At 43.5% G+C, this 13,886-nt stretch overlaps 1 protein-coding gene across 1 annotated transcript; it reads left to right on the forward strand.

Annotated features, from left to right (window-relative positions):
* Positions 1-2,958: 2,958 nt before the first annotated feature.
* LOC115385463 (docking protein 1-like) lies at positions 2,959-10,252 on the forward strand (the record flags this gene model as incomplete). The annotated part of the gene is given in 9 exon segments (XM_030087477.1): positions 2,959-3,061; positions 4,551-4,629; positions 7,254-7,381; positions 7,465-7,511; positions 9,098-9,163; positions 9,165-9,267; positions 9,734-9,781; positions 9,784-9,814; positions 9,817-10,252. Coding segments are annotated over 9 exon segments (995 nt in total), but the record flags the coding sequence as incomplete, so codon positions are not given.
* Between the last annotated feature and the right edge of the window lie 3,634 nt (positions 10,253-13,886).

Here is a 13,886-nt window from a genome sequence, read left to right on the forward strand (position 1 = left end):
TGTGTGTGCGCTCACGCACGTATGTTTAATAATGGAAAGCAGCAGCAGTAACAGACAGGAGGGATCAGTGGGTATGAATATTTCATCCTTGCGGCTGCGGCTGCCTTCACACTGTAATAGATTGTATAAATCCAAAGAGAGTAAGTGATATATTTTAGTCTTTGAATATGCATGCAGCTGAAATGTCACACGACGTGATGAATAGTTAACGGGAAGCCGCTTCCTCTCACCTGTGAGGAGCAGCTGTGCTGCTGAAACTCACATTTTCGCCTGTGGGAGCAGGAAACCAGATTCCCGCAGCTGCACCTCTCGTTCAATCAGACGCACTGATGTCAAGGGTCCGTCACAGACTGGACACTTTGTGGGGCATCAAACATGTGGCTCCAACCCAGAACTCTGGAGGGCTGATCCGAGTTCACAGGATGATCTGACAGCATTTCAGCATGAAGCCGCAAACTCATGTTCACACATTGCACAGCAAAGACCAACGGGAATGGACGTCCACATATCCGTTATCCAAACATCATCCAGGCCAAAAGCAACGCTGAAAAAACCAGGAAGGAACGCAAGCAGAAAATCACTGACTGTGAATGTGTAATTTTTTGATATTGTAGAAAACGAAATCATCGGACAACACGAACAGGATGCACTGATCACTGCAATTTCACTTTATTAATTCACAGACATTTTGGCCAGAGCTTCCTCACTGCTCCTCCTTTGGTTTACATCTTCCATGGAGTTCTTTTGAAGTTCAGCCCACCCCACGGGAGCACGTTTTGTGATTGAATATTAATTCCTCTCTATGACAGCACAAGTACAAAAACAGAGTTCAAAGCATTCAGTGAGCCAATAACCAGCTCAGGAGCAGGTTACCGTGGCGATTTACACCAGGAAGACATGAACCAGCATCGCTCGAAGTTACCTGGATAAGAGAAAATCCAGCCTCTGGTGTGAAGGTGACCTCAGGAGAAGAAGGAGGTGGAGGACAAGGATTCTTGTCTTTGAGATTTTTGAGTCATGTGACCTGATGAATAATAAGAATAAGAATAAGAAGAAGAAGTTGTCATTCAAGTTTGACTCTTGGTTACCGTTGAGATTTTTCACCATCACACTTCTAATGAATTCTCTCGTATAAATGTGTGTTTTAGTAAATAGAGGCTCTGATTTACATCTGATTCATGGAACACTCGCATTTATTTTATATCAGGCTTTTTTTTTTCCTGTTGTTGTTGAGTCTTTAATAAACTGTTTCATCTGCAGCTCTGCTCCCTCTGATGTTCTTCAATCTGCCCCCGGGCCTTTGGACGTGCCCTGCTGAACCCCCCTCGCCGACTCGCCGTCTCTGAACACAGCCTCAGATGTTCTTCCTATGGAAACGTATAGAATCGTAGACAGATGTTAGCAGGAGGTCGACGCAAACAAAGGATGTGACGACTTAATGCAGCCTACTTCTGTCAGAACAACTCCGGTTTGTTTGGACTCTGTGGGAAAGAAGAAGTTCATCAGTGAGACCAGGAGAGGAGACACTCGGACGCAGTCAAAGACAGGCAGTAAAAAATAAACAACAGAAACAGGCCACTTCTCATATAAATGCTCATGTCACAATAATACTCCGCTTCAGTGTGTGAAAATGACCTCTTGTTATTCATTTGGGTTCAAATTTAAAATATTAGATGAAACTGATCTGTCATGTGATGGCTTTATTCATTCTATTGATGGGTATGACCTGATTCTATGCATCGGTTCAGGGTGAAGGGATGGGGTAACATCTGAACAAGTCAGTCTCTCACACTAAAGGAGTCAGCTTGAGACTCTGGCTTTCTACAAATTTGGCTGCTCTGAAATCATTATCCTGTCACCATTAAGGAAAGATCAATGTGAATTCTGTTTCAGACTGCTAATGGTTTAAATCCCTGTCAGTTTTTAAAGTCTGTCTCCTCTGATACTCTCTGCTCTGGACTTTGCTCTTGTATCACCATTAAGTCTGTTCAGGCGACCGATAAAGTGGAGACACTTCCTCGTTTTAATGAACAGGGTCCTCTCCTGAAACAGACTCTCTGACAAACATCAATAGAGACAATTTATCTTTTCCTGTTAGAGATGTTCAGAAAGTTTTAAGGACGCTTGACCCCAAAACTCAGCAAGCCTGGAGTATTTACTTTTTATGACTGACTGTAGTTACAATGACAGAACCAGTTTGTAACATCTTCATATTCGACGTGATGTTATGTCAGATATTCGGAAAATTCCTTACATTCCCTCAGTCTTGAATAACCATCGGCCAATTTTGAAACTCTGGTTTTCGACGGGGGGGGGACAGGCTGGCTTGAAGGGGCCGGGATCCAGCGGCTGCCTGAAGGAGCGAAGCGTGGCGGCTCGAGCTGATGACAGGTGAGTCTTCCACACTGGAGGCTGAGCGGCCAGAGGTCCAGCCCACAGAGGGAACAGCTGATCAGTATCACAGGAAACAAGAAAACAAATACAAATCCAAGAAACTGAGGCACAGTGTGAGGTAAACTGGCGATGACTGGAAGGAGTGCCAGAGTGTTTACGTTGGGGTTGATGAATCAGGTGTAACTCAGCCTCAAAGTATTTCATTCAGCAAATGGAACAAGCTGAAATAGAACTTCAGACACAGCTATGGATGGAATGGAAGTTAATTGCTGCTGCTAAGATCCTTCTATCTGTGTGCTCTGTAAAAACTGACAGCCAAACGAGGTTTCATGGACTTATTTTGAATGTGTGCCCTCCTCAGATTCTGGATGTTTCTGACGGTTCACTCACTGTTTCAGTCCAAGGTTTGGTTAACTGTAATGGTGAAAGTACAACGTTATGTCAACAGGAGGGCCGCATGACTAATGCTGTACAAATGTGTGTGTGTGTGTGTGTGTGTGTGTGTGTACCAGGTGAGGCTCATGTTTTAGACACGCCCCGCCCGTTCCTCTCACAGACGTTGTGAACCTGAAGAAGCTGACAGGAGCTGTGAGCAGTTCCTCCTTCAGACATGGACTCTCACATCAAGACCGGGAAGGTTTTCCTGCAGTCACACAAACCTGGAAAAGTGAGTAGACATTCGCCGCCTTGCTTTGCAGCTGTCAGGTGGACTCTTTGACGCAGATAGTGGAAGATTACTGATGCTGCTGATGGACAGCGGCACAGAGAAGCTTCAGTCTTTGGACTCCCACAGCTCTGCTGCTTCCAGCTCTTTGCTCCTTGTTTCAAACTGTTTCTGCTGCTCTGAGGGAAAATATCTTTACTGAAACACTGAGAGCAGGAATCTGAATGAACAAGTCGAAACACAGCGACGCATTCCTGCAGTCGCTCACATAGAGGTGTGTGTGTGTGTGTGTGTGTGTGCGTGTGTCAGCGGGTGTCAGGAAAAACACATGAAAATAGATTAATAATCACAGATTCAGTTTCACATGCTAAAGACCAAATCACCTGGGCGAACATGTGACTGTATTTAAAAACTGCAGTAGGTTCCAGAGGAGTTCTGCATTAGCAGCAAAAAGCAGTAAATGTTGTGTGAAGGTCAGCAGGCAGTTTGTGAAATTTATTATGCAGCTCAAGAGGAAGGCTTTTCAACTTCAGATCAGAAAGAATCACAAGGATGACAGCGCGAAGAAGTGTTCACAGACAGTGGTTTTCAGAAGCGCTCGCGGACGATGACTTTCAAAAGTGGTCACAGACGATGTTTTGAAAAATGTTCACAGACAGTGGTTTACAGACGTGTGAACAGGCGATGGCTTTCAGAAACGCTCTCAGACGATAGTTTTGAAAAACGTTCAGAGATGATGGTTTACAGACGCGTTGACAGACAATGGTTTTCAAAAACATTCACACATGGTGGTTTTCAGAAGCATTAAGAGATGGTGATTTTCTGAAGTGTTTAAAGATGATAGTTTTCATAAGTGTTGACAGACAATGGTTTTCAGAAGGATTCACAGATGGTGGTTTTCAAAAACATTAGCAGACAATGGTTTTCTGAAGTGTCCCCTAAAAATGATCACAGATATTCACAGACAATGATTTTCATAAGAGTTCATAGATGACAGCTTTCAGAAGTGTTCACAGATGATGGTTTTCAGAAGTGATCACGGATGATGACTTTCAGAAGCGTTCAGGCGATGGTTTTGAAAAACGTTCACAGACAATGGTCTACAGAAGCGTGAACAGATGATGGTTTTCACAAACCTTCAAAGGCAATGGCTTTCAAAAACGTTCTCAGATGATAGTTTTGAAAAACATTCAGATTATGGTTTTCAGAAGTGTTCACAGATGATAGTTTTTAGAAGAGTTCATAGATTATGTTGTTCAGAAATTTTTTTCTCGTTATGGTTTTCACAGACGATTTACAGAAGCATTTACAGACGATAGTTTTCAGAAACGTTTTCAGGCGATGGTTTGCAGAAGCATTCAGACGATGGTTATCTCACACACGTTGGTCTTCACAAGCATTATCAGAAGTGCTAACCGACAACGGTCTTCAGAGTTACTCACAGATGGTGGATTCCTGCTGCCGTTCTGACTCTGTCTCCTCTCTCTCCCAGAAGTGGAAGCCCGTCCTGTTGTCTGTGTTTCCTGCCAGCAGCAGTGGAGTCGGCCGGCTGGAGATTCAATACTTTGGAGGTACACAACTTCAGAACATGTCCTGATGTGGGGCTAAACAGCTCCAGCCTGTGTTTGGTATAGATTCATCCACATGTTCAGTAAGACTCAAACCTCAGTCAACCTCTGAATGCTGTCAGTGGAAACACGTTTTAGAATTTTCTCATTCAACGCCATGATTCCCTCCATTGCTCTTTGTTGGGTATTCCAAATATTTTAAGTGAAACAAAGCCGAGTGGGCTATAGATAGAGCATAAAACTACAATAAACACACACACACACACAAAACCCCCAAAACCATGATAGAGTTCAGAATGTCACAATACATGTTTTTTTTTTTTAATTTACTTTATTATTTCATCATTTCTGGGTTCTTGAAATTCTCCATTATTTTTTAATTGTTTTTGTTGGTTTCTAAACATTTCCTTCATTTGGTGTTGGTCTTTGTCTTCTTTGTTGTGTTTTTGTTTTTTGTTTTCGGGTTCCTGTCAGGCTGAGTTGCTTTTTTGTCAGCTCGAGTTAGTTTGTGACCTTTTTGTTGAAACACACACACACACGCACGCGCGCAGTACGAGGCCAGCAGCAGAGTGGGGGTAGGTTCGTCGTGCGGTGTCACAGAGCATCAGGGACAAACTGCCCCCTGGTGGCTGCTGGGAGGAGGAGCGGACCTGGATGTGTGTCACGATCAGCACGGGAGCACGAACACGCTGTTACATAAGGTCGACGGCTCCATGATGCACTGCCTCTGCTCCGCTCTCACGTGCCGCACGCTGAGTGAACATCCAACACAGAGCGGAGGTCATGAATAATCCACGCGACAAAAAGTGACATGAAGACTTTCTGAAGTGCAGGGACAAAGACAGAACGAGGAGGTGAGGAAGTGAGGAGGAGGAGGAGGAGGAGGAAGGTGGAGGAGGAGGAGAGGTGATGGGGAGGATGAGGAGAGGAGAAAAGAGGAGATAAAGTGGGGAGGAAGAGGAGGAGAGATTATAATGATGAGGGGGAGATGGGATGAAAACAGGAGGAGAGGAGGAGATGGGAGGGATGTGGCAGAAGGAGAAGAAGAGAGCAGGAGGAGGATTTAATAAAAATGATCTGAGCTGCAGGAATAGATGTGAGGACTTTAGTTACTTCTGAAATAATTCAATGTGAGATAAGAATGACTCGGTGAATATTACAGATTACAGAGTGCAGATTATACAGATCAACAGATTACAGCTCAGTTTCAGTAAACAATCGACGCGCGCGCGCGCATCACAACTGAAAACAGGTTCAGGTGGAAGTGTTGGCATTTACTGTGAGGATGTCGCCCCCTGGTGGTTACTTTTGAAACCAAATTCAATTAAATGCCTTTTCAGTATGTTGCAATTCTATTTATATTTCGTCCACAGACTCTTTTACAGACACTCAACAACTTCGTTGTTCTTGGTGCTTCATAAATAAAGAAATCAAACTGAATTGCCTGTGTGAACCGCACATGCACACGTATCATGCAGCATTTATTCTTAATCATTAATCTTTAATCTCCAGTGAACATGAGTCGCTCCTGTGTTGGGGGAGCATCATGTGCAGAGTTCAGACCAGTGTTTTTCCTGAGGGTGTGTGAGCAAACACATCCGCTGCACTCCGCGCTCCCATAACCTAAATCCCACCAGTGCTGACAGCGATACAAAGGCTGGCACAGTGGAGCAGTGATTAGCCCTGTTATCACACCTCAGGAAGGCATGCTCCTGTCAGTGATTGGCAGACTGATTGACAGGTTGTGACTGAGGGGTGATGACACTGCTGCTGTTAGCCAGTTGAGCTAGCATTAGCATCACTTATGTTGATACAGCGTGGCTGAGAGTAGCGGCCTGAAGTGAAGCATTAAATATGAATTGGAGTTATTATTTTATTTACTGACACAGTCAGTAAACACAGTGAAGGAACTGCAGCTGGACAACATGTTTTAAGACATGCTCTGTGAATGTCTTAGTATCTCCATATCATGATACATTGATATTAAAAGACAATATCTTGAATAATATCTCAGATAAAAAACAAGCGAAAGGATTTGCTAACGGAGTATTCTCTGTTTATAGTTTATGAATAGGAAACATTGATATTTTCACATCATAAACTGACAGTTAGAATTGCTCATTCCATTAGTGAAACGTGTTGCAACAGATCAAATAATACCAGATATAAATGTGCTGAGATGCCAAACATGCCAACAACCACAGAGAAACAATGAATATTCTGGTAACACTTTACTTGAAGCACCCGGCATAGCACATTATAAGTAGTTATAAACACTCCTAAATGATCACAGCTATACAGCATAGGATTAGGGTTAGGGTTAGGTTCTGATGTTATAAAGCATTGTGATCATTTATGAGTGTTTATAACTATAGTTATACAGTGCTTTAATGTACTTATAATGTGTTATACAGGGGGGCTTCAAGTAAAGTGCTACCAATATTCTCAAATTGTTAAAACAGAAAGTTAAGTTTTTAAAAAAAAGGAACATTGTGCACCTGGAAGACAGCTAACTCAGCATTTATACATTTGTGTTCTGACCATTCTGGTGTCAAATGTTTCTAACTGTGTTGCACATTCATCAGCAGTGTTACTTTGTTGAAATTGGCTTTGCGCCTGTCCAACAGGAGGAGGTGCAGCAGGAGGTGATCACGGCACCAGGAGGCCTCATGGGGAGAAGAAAGTGAAGGTGGTCCGTCTGTCGGAGCTGCTGAGCGTTCTCAGACTGCCTCCTCACGCTGAGGCCTGCCCAGAGGTCAGTCTGAAGAGGAGAAGCAGCCACCCTGCTGCTCCTGCTCCTCCTGCTGCTCCTCCTGCTCAGGTTGTTCTCGTCTGCAGGAGAACATGTCTGCGTTCTGTGTGGAGATGCAGGAGCACACTCTTGGGTGTCGCGGCTGAAAAAAAGGATTTCAGCGCTCTGGGTGGAAAAAACTGTGTCACTGCACATTTCAGGTGGGAATCGAACGCAAACCACACAAATCACTGAGGTCCCATTTACACCACAGTGCTTTCAAAGGAAAACCAAAAACTTTTGTCATGTTTTGGGGTGACCCGATTACATGACAGCGATGCTTGGAGCCACAGAAATTGCATTTTTTGGAAACAGCCATAGTACTTATTTACCATGTACCATGTTTTCCCCTGTTTCAGAAAGGAGGACACAGCTCCTCCAACCAGCTCCACATGGAGGAGAAACCAGATCTACGCCTCCTCAGACCGAGGGTACATCATTGAAGTGTGTGTGTGTGTGTGTGTGTGTGTGTGTGTGTGTGTGTGTGTGTGTGTGTGTGTGTGTGTGTGTGTGTGTGGTGCCTGCCATTGAGCATCCCCTTGAGTTTTAAGGTTGGGAAAAAACATTCAATAACTCATTACTAAATCACATTTGTACCTGTTTGTCCCCACTTGGGGGCAGCAGACACAGCCTTTATATTGTAGTTTTATTTGAGTTTGTTTGACTCTCAGCCACAAGCTCAAGACCTGTAGCGGAGCCAGAGTGGGGCAAGGGGGCGGTCGCCCCAGGGCCTACAAGGTCATAGGGCCCCGTTTCATGTGATGGTGTCACATTTACTCGTAAATAAATTATTATAATAAATGGTGCATGTGTGTGCAAGAAGGTATACGCATAGATTGTGGGCTCCAATTTGCCAATTATACATTACGACTGTCCATGAATGCATCAGAGCTGTAGCCAGCGCTGATTGGCTGTGCGGGCATAACAAGTTTTTCTTTTTGCACTTGATCTAAACTCTGAACTCTGACTTTGGAGGGAAGTTCAGCAGTATGCTAAACACTATGCTAGCCGCTAGCGGAGTTACTACCCCAAACCTGACATCGGAGCCACTGGGTGAGTCAGTGAAACCTTCAGAAATATTATCTTTATAGAATGCTGTGGTCTTAAACACCTGCCTATTTAAAGTGCTTGTGTTGCTCTCAACTATAAGAGGGCCGCAGAGTCTATTTTTTTTCTAATATATTTGAATTCCAAAAGATATACTAGATAGCTGTGTCTATATCTATCTGAATAGATGTGTAATTTTAGACCAGCTGTGTTCATTTTAATTTAAGCTGTATCAAAGATGGCACAGATTTAGCCAGTGAGTTTTTAATTGAGTTTTCAGCACCATTGACAGCGGACGCTCTGGATTGACACTGTCAGGCTGCATTTGTTTGTGTGTGTGTGTGTGTGTGTGTGTGTGTGTGTGTGTGTGTGTTGTGTGTTGTGTGTGCGTGTGTATGTGTGTGTGTTTGCGTATGGGTATTTGTTCTTCCGAACAAGTTTTGTGAATTAGTGTGTTGTTTGATGGTACATGAGGTATTGTTTGAATGGTAAATTACTATCACAAGGGCCTGTTGAGAATGCTCCACCTCTCGTATCTGAGACCCATGCCTCTGCCTCTGCTCAAGAATCAAAACTCATACAGAGCAAAGAACACCTGAAGCTCTGACAGCATCGTATCTTTCCTCTTCCCAGTGGGCGACTTTGGACAGTGATCCAGAGAACCGAGGCAGCGGCTCGCTGCGGCCTGCAGGGGCGTACGGTTGGAGGTAGGACCGGAGGTTCTAAAGCTTAGAGAACCACAGACGAAGAAAATAGTGAGGGAATGGCCATACGAGTTGCTGCGACGCTACGGAAAAGATAAGGTACACACCGGTTTCGGACGCACTTTCTGGTTTTTCCACCTCACGTGATCTTTTCTTCTGTTCTTTGGGCACTCAGAACTACGGATACACACAACTTGGAGACATTAGAAATTAAATCTGTCTTCAGGAATCTGCTGTCTCATTCTAAATGTGCATATTTCAACCATTCAACTGACTGACTAAATACACCACCTGCTGGTACAAACTGGTACTGCAGGACTAAAGCGGTCATGCTGACTGTGAGACCACATCGGGACTGTTTGGTCTCTGCTGATTTATTGATTAGAAGCGATTCAAGAAGAACAGTCGTTTTACTTTATAGTTTTTATCAAAGAGAGAAATCTATTCTTTGACAGGCCTCCTGAAAGTAAGCATCTGGTTCTCTTTAAGGAACCTCCACTGATAGCTATGGAGAACATTTATATTTTTAAATATCTTCAATTTATGGTGGGTTTTTTTTTTCCAGCTAACATTTACCATTGAAGCTGGACGACGATGCGAAACTGGACCGGGAAACTTTTCACCTTTGAGACACCGCAGGCTGAGAAATCTTCTCCTTGATTCAGAGCTTCATCAAACGCAAAACCTCATCGCCCCTCCCCCAAGAGGGCGACGGCATCATCATTGCTGTCCCGGTGGAGAATAGGCTGGGGACTCCAGATGGGAATTCGCCTGTGATGGAAGACACTCCAAAAGATTCACTGACGTCTGCGCCGGCACCCATCACCCTCATGCCCCTCCCATCAGTCCCCACACACGACAGCCCCTCTGCGGGTCGCCGGAATACCCATTTGGATGTCATATACGCTGATCCGGCGGACTGCATCCAGTCGGTTATAAAACGCCAGCCGCCCACGGCCCTGTACGTCGACCCAGCCAGCGTGCTTCCACTCAAAACGCCGGGGTCCAGCCGTCACCTCCCTCCCCACCGCCCAGCCTCCACCTTTCGGCCTACAGGGGAACCGATGACTCGGAGTACTCGGAGGTATACGACAGGGTCAGTCCTAACCGCAGTAATCCTGCCGAGTCCTCGACTGAAGGAACAGCAAGGCGTCAACGGCAGAGCCAATCTACGACGATCCTATGAGCAACAACGAGGAGCCGGCCAAAAACAAGCCACGCACGACCCGTTCAGTAACCTCTATGCTAAAGTTCTGCAAAAGAGGACGGTCCCCAAGCCCAACGCCATAACTCCGCCCATGATGATGACGATGTCATTTATGAGAACTCGGCATTATTTGATTGGTTTACTTTGTAGACGAGAAAAAACAGATTCCACTTTCAGAAAAAGAAAACATGTAATGTTTTCTTTGAAGTTTTTTTTTTTTTCTCTCAAATGAAACACAATCAAACCGGAAACCTGAAAAAAAAACAGGAAGGAGCCTTTCTGGCCTGAAAATACAGAAACATTTCACTCACACATGTCAGAAAGTGTTTAGTTGTTATTAAGTCTGTTCGCAGTAGTAATCAATTCTAATTGTCTGATGTAACCTCAGCCAACACGTAGATTACAGAGCGAGTGTTTTGTGGGATGGACACATGCCTAAATCTGTCCAACTCTCACATTCACACCTAAATGCAATTTACCAGTTACACTCATATAACCTTCCAGAACCTTAAAGACCACAAGTGTTAAGATAATAGATTTCATTTACTTGTTTTTTATAGCATGTTTTGTCCTCATAAAAAATGGCATGAGTTGGTTCAGAACATCCTATACTTAATAATGATGCCTGGCTTGGTGTTTTTCTACATAAACATAAACATAGTGGAGAGAACTCAGCTCCTCTTTTCTGTCCACTCAGTGTCTGTTTTGGCATGTGTCTGCATGTACGCAGATGATGGTGGAGAAAATAGTACGAAATGTTCTCTGTTAAATCCTGAAGAGATTCCACAGCAAGAAAAGAGAGAGGAGGCTCGTGTGTGTGTGTGTGTGTGTGTGTGTGTGTGTGTGTGGTGTGTGTGTGTGGTGTGTATGTGTTTGTGTGCATGCGTGTCAGGATGATTGGACTGCATTAATAGCCGGCCTCCATATGGGGGCGTTCTGATTAAAAAAAGCACCTTTCCTGAGATTACTTAACTCAGAGAAACAGAAATGAAAAAAACAAACAAACAGTGGATTAGGTCGAAACAGCCAGCTTCACGTTGAGTCCACATGGGGGCGCTGTAGAAAACCACTGCACAGACACGTGGCGGAACACAGGTAACCTTGTACCTTACTGGGTACTGTGCTAAAGAACTTTTCTCTGTGTGTGTGGAAAATATGTCCATGCAAGGTGGCTTTTATAATATTCCTAATATTTGAAAAGCATCTACTGCTTCAATTATTTCCATACATTTTTGTTGAAATACATCAAATACAAAAACATTGTGACTGAACATGTGAGCACAGAAAGTTGCTTCACATGAATCATTTAATTTTTTTTTTTGTAAATAACACATTCTATTGTTGGACAGTGATAGGCAGTTCTTGTTATTAAGAGATTTGCTTTTTAAAAAAAATGCCAGCAATGATAAACCAAGTGGGTTTTGGCATCTTTATTTACCTGTGTTGTTAATGATACGACTATCCAGGTTACCTGTCTCTGTAAACTGACTTCACACAGTATTAAAATGCCCTTTTTTTTGTAACTTTCACTTTCACTCATTTCTTTTTATTCAGATTCTTCTCAAAATTCCATAACAGAACTTTCCTGCTGCTGTTTCTCATTCTGAAGCTCTTTAGCGTCCCCAGAGGGGGGGCCCGCTCATACTTTGAACACTCCTGCTTGAAACAATTAGAACCACATTGATAAAGGGAAAAGAGAGCTGAGGCGAAATAATGACACAAAACTCTGAGTTTTCCCTTATTAACAAGTACACAAGTGTATTATTTCATTTTATTTATATATGCAAGCAAGTTTATGTCTTTACAAATAAAAAAGCCACTGTCTGCCAAGCTGTTGGCACAGATATGTACAAAAATGGAGGAGGTGACTCAGATTAAATAACCAGAGTGAAGTACAAAAAGTCCAAAGGTACTGTGGGAGGAACCAAAGAACTAAAACCAGAAAATTAAAAAAACAAAGACGCGTCCAACATGTCCGACCGGACACATCCCATGGATCAGGGGGTGGGGGTTTTGATCGGGTCCTGATGGACCCATCTGGGACCCCCTCCCTCAGATTCATGTGTTCACGCTGACACGGTGCGGGGTGTGAATCCTGCGGCGAGCGCTCTGGATCCTGGAAATGAGCACGTGATCCGTGTCCAGCTGAGGTCAAAGGTCAGAGTACAGAGGATGCGGGGCAATTTTGGAGGGTGAGGGGGGGGGTGTTGGGACCTGAAACGAATGAAGAGCAAGCTGCTCACATCCTCTCCCTTATCACCATCAGCGTTAGAATTTACTCTAGCGTTCATACTGCCCCGGAACAGGTATTTAGCCTGGTTAGCAGGGTTAGCGCTCATGTTGGCTCTCTGCAGACTGAGCTGGTGGCTGTTAGCCTCATCTAAATGAAGTCAAGAGTCTCGAGCAATCAGGATTTCACCTGAAAACCACAAATGTTAACTCGAAACGAAGCTGGCGAAGGACAATCCTCCTTCAGCTTGATCGCAACTTATACAAGATACATTATTTTCACGTTAATGTTGAGAAAAATATGTCAGCTCGGTGTTCTGCACCAACATAGTAGTCAGAAAAAAGTTTCAAATGTCAAAACTATCGCCTGACGGTTCATTCAGCTTTAGCTTAAGTTAATACTGTTTATTGCACAGGTCTCAATAAATACTAGCATGTCTGCTTTAGTTTAGCTTTAGCTGCCATAATCTTGTTTAAACCTGCAGCTTTTTAAAGATCCTATTACAGTTTTATTGTCTTTGTGCTCTGAGTCACTGCTGGTTCACTGTTTAATATAAGTAAGACTTGGCTTTTATATACAAGCTAATGTTTGTTTCTTATAAGTTATCTCAGAGGGACAATCGTGAGGAGCGCGAGGGGAGGAGGAGGAGGATGTTGAGCAGAGGTGCGTGCAGGAGGATGGGGGCCAGAGCAATACATTACACCACATCTGCAAATCTGCTTTATTAGGAAGAAACAATACAGAACACCATAATCATAGAATCACTTAGACTTGCAATCATAGATTCATGCACTTGTATGCCGGGGGAATTGACAGGGGTGGATCTCTCGCCTCGAGTTTTGTCAACTGCTACAATATATTGCTTGGTGGTATACAACTGAGCAAGCAAGCTAGCTTAGCAACACCATTAGCAACAGGAACGGCAATACTGCACACTGAAAGATGGAAAAGAAAAGAAAACAGCAGAACAGCGCCAGTGGAAAAGATTTTTTTGTCTTGTTTTTCATCAATAAATTATGACCATTGAATGCATAACCATGCCACAAACAACAACTAGATTCACGTCTTTTTTTTTTTAATGTATTATAAGATTATCTTCAATAATAGGAATTCATTCGTTTTCATCATTATTTCTTCAGGTTTATAACCAATGCTGCAAGACTATACACAGGTCCCTCAGCGGGATCTCAATGCACTTACACACCAATAAGAAGAGAGAGCTCACGATGGTCAATAAGTGCACAAAAAACTATTTTTTTCTTTTATCTGAGGTTAAAAACA

Source organism: Salarias fasciatus, unplaced genomic scaffold (genome assembly GCF_902148845.1).
Source record: "Salarias fasciatus unplaced genomic scaffold, fSalaFa1.1, whole genome shotgun sequence".
Lineage (NCBI taxonomy): Eukaryota > Metazoa > Chordata > Actinopteri > Blenniiformes > Blenniidae > Salarias > Salarias fasciatus.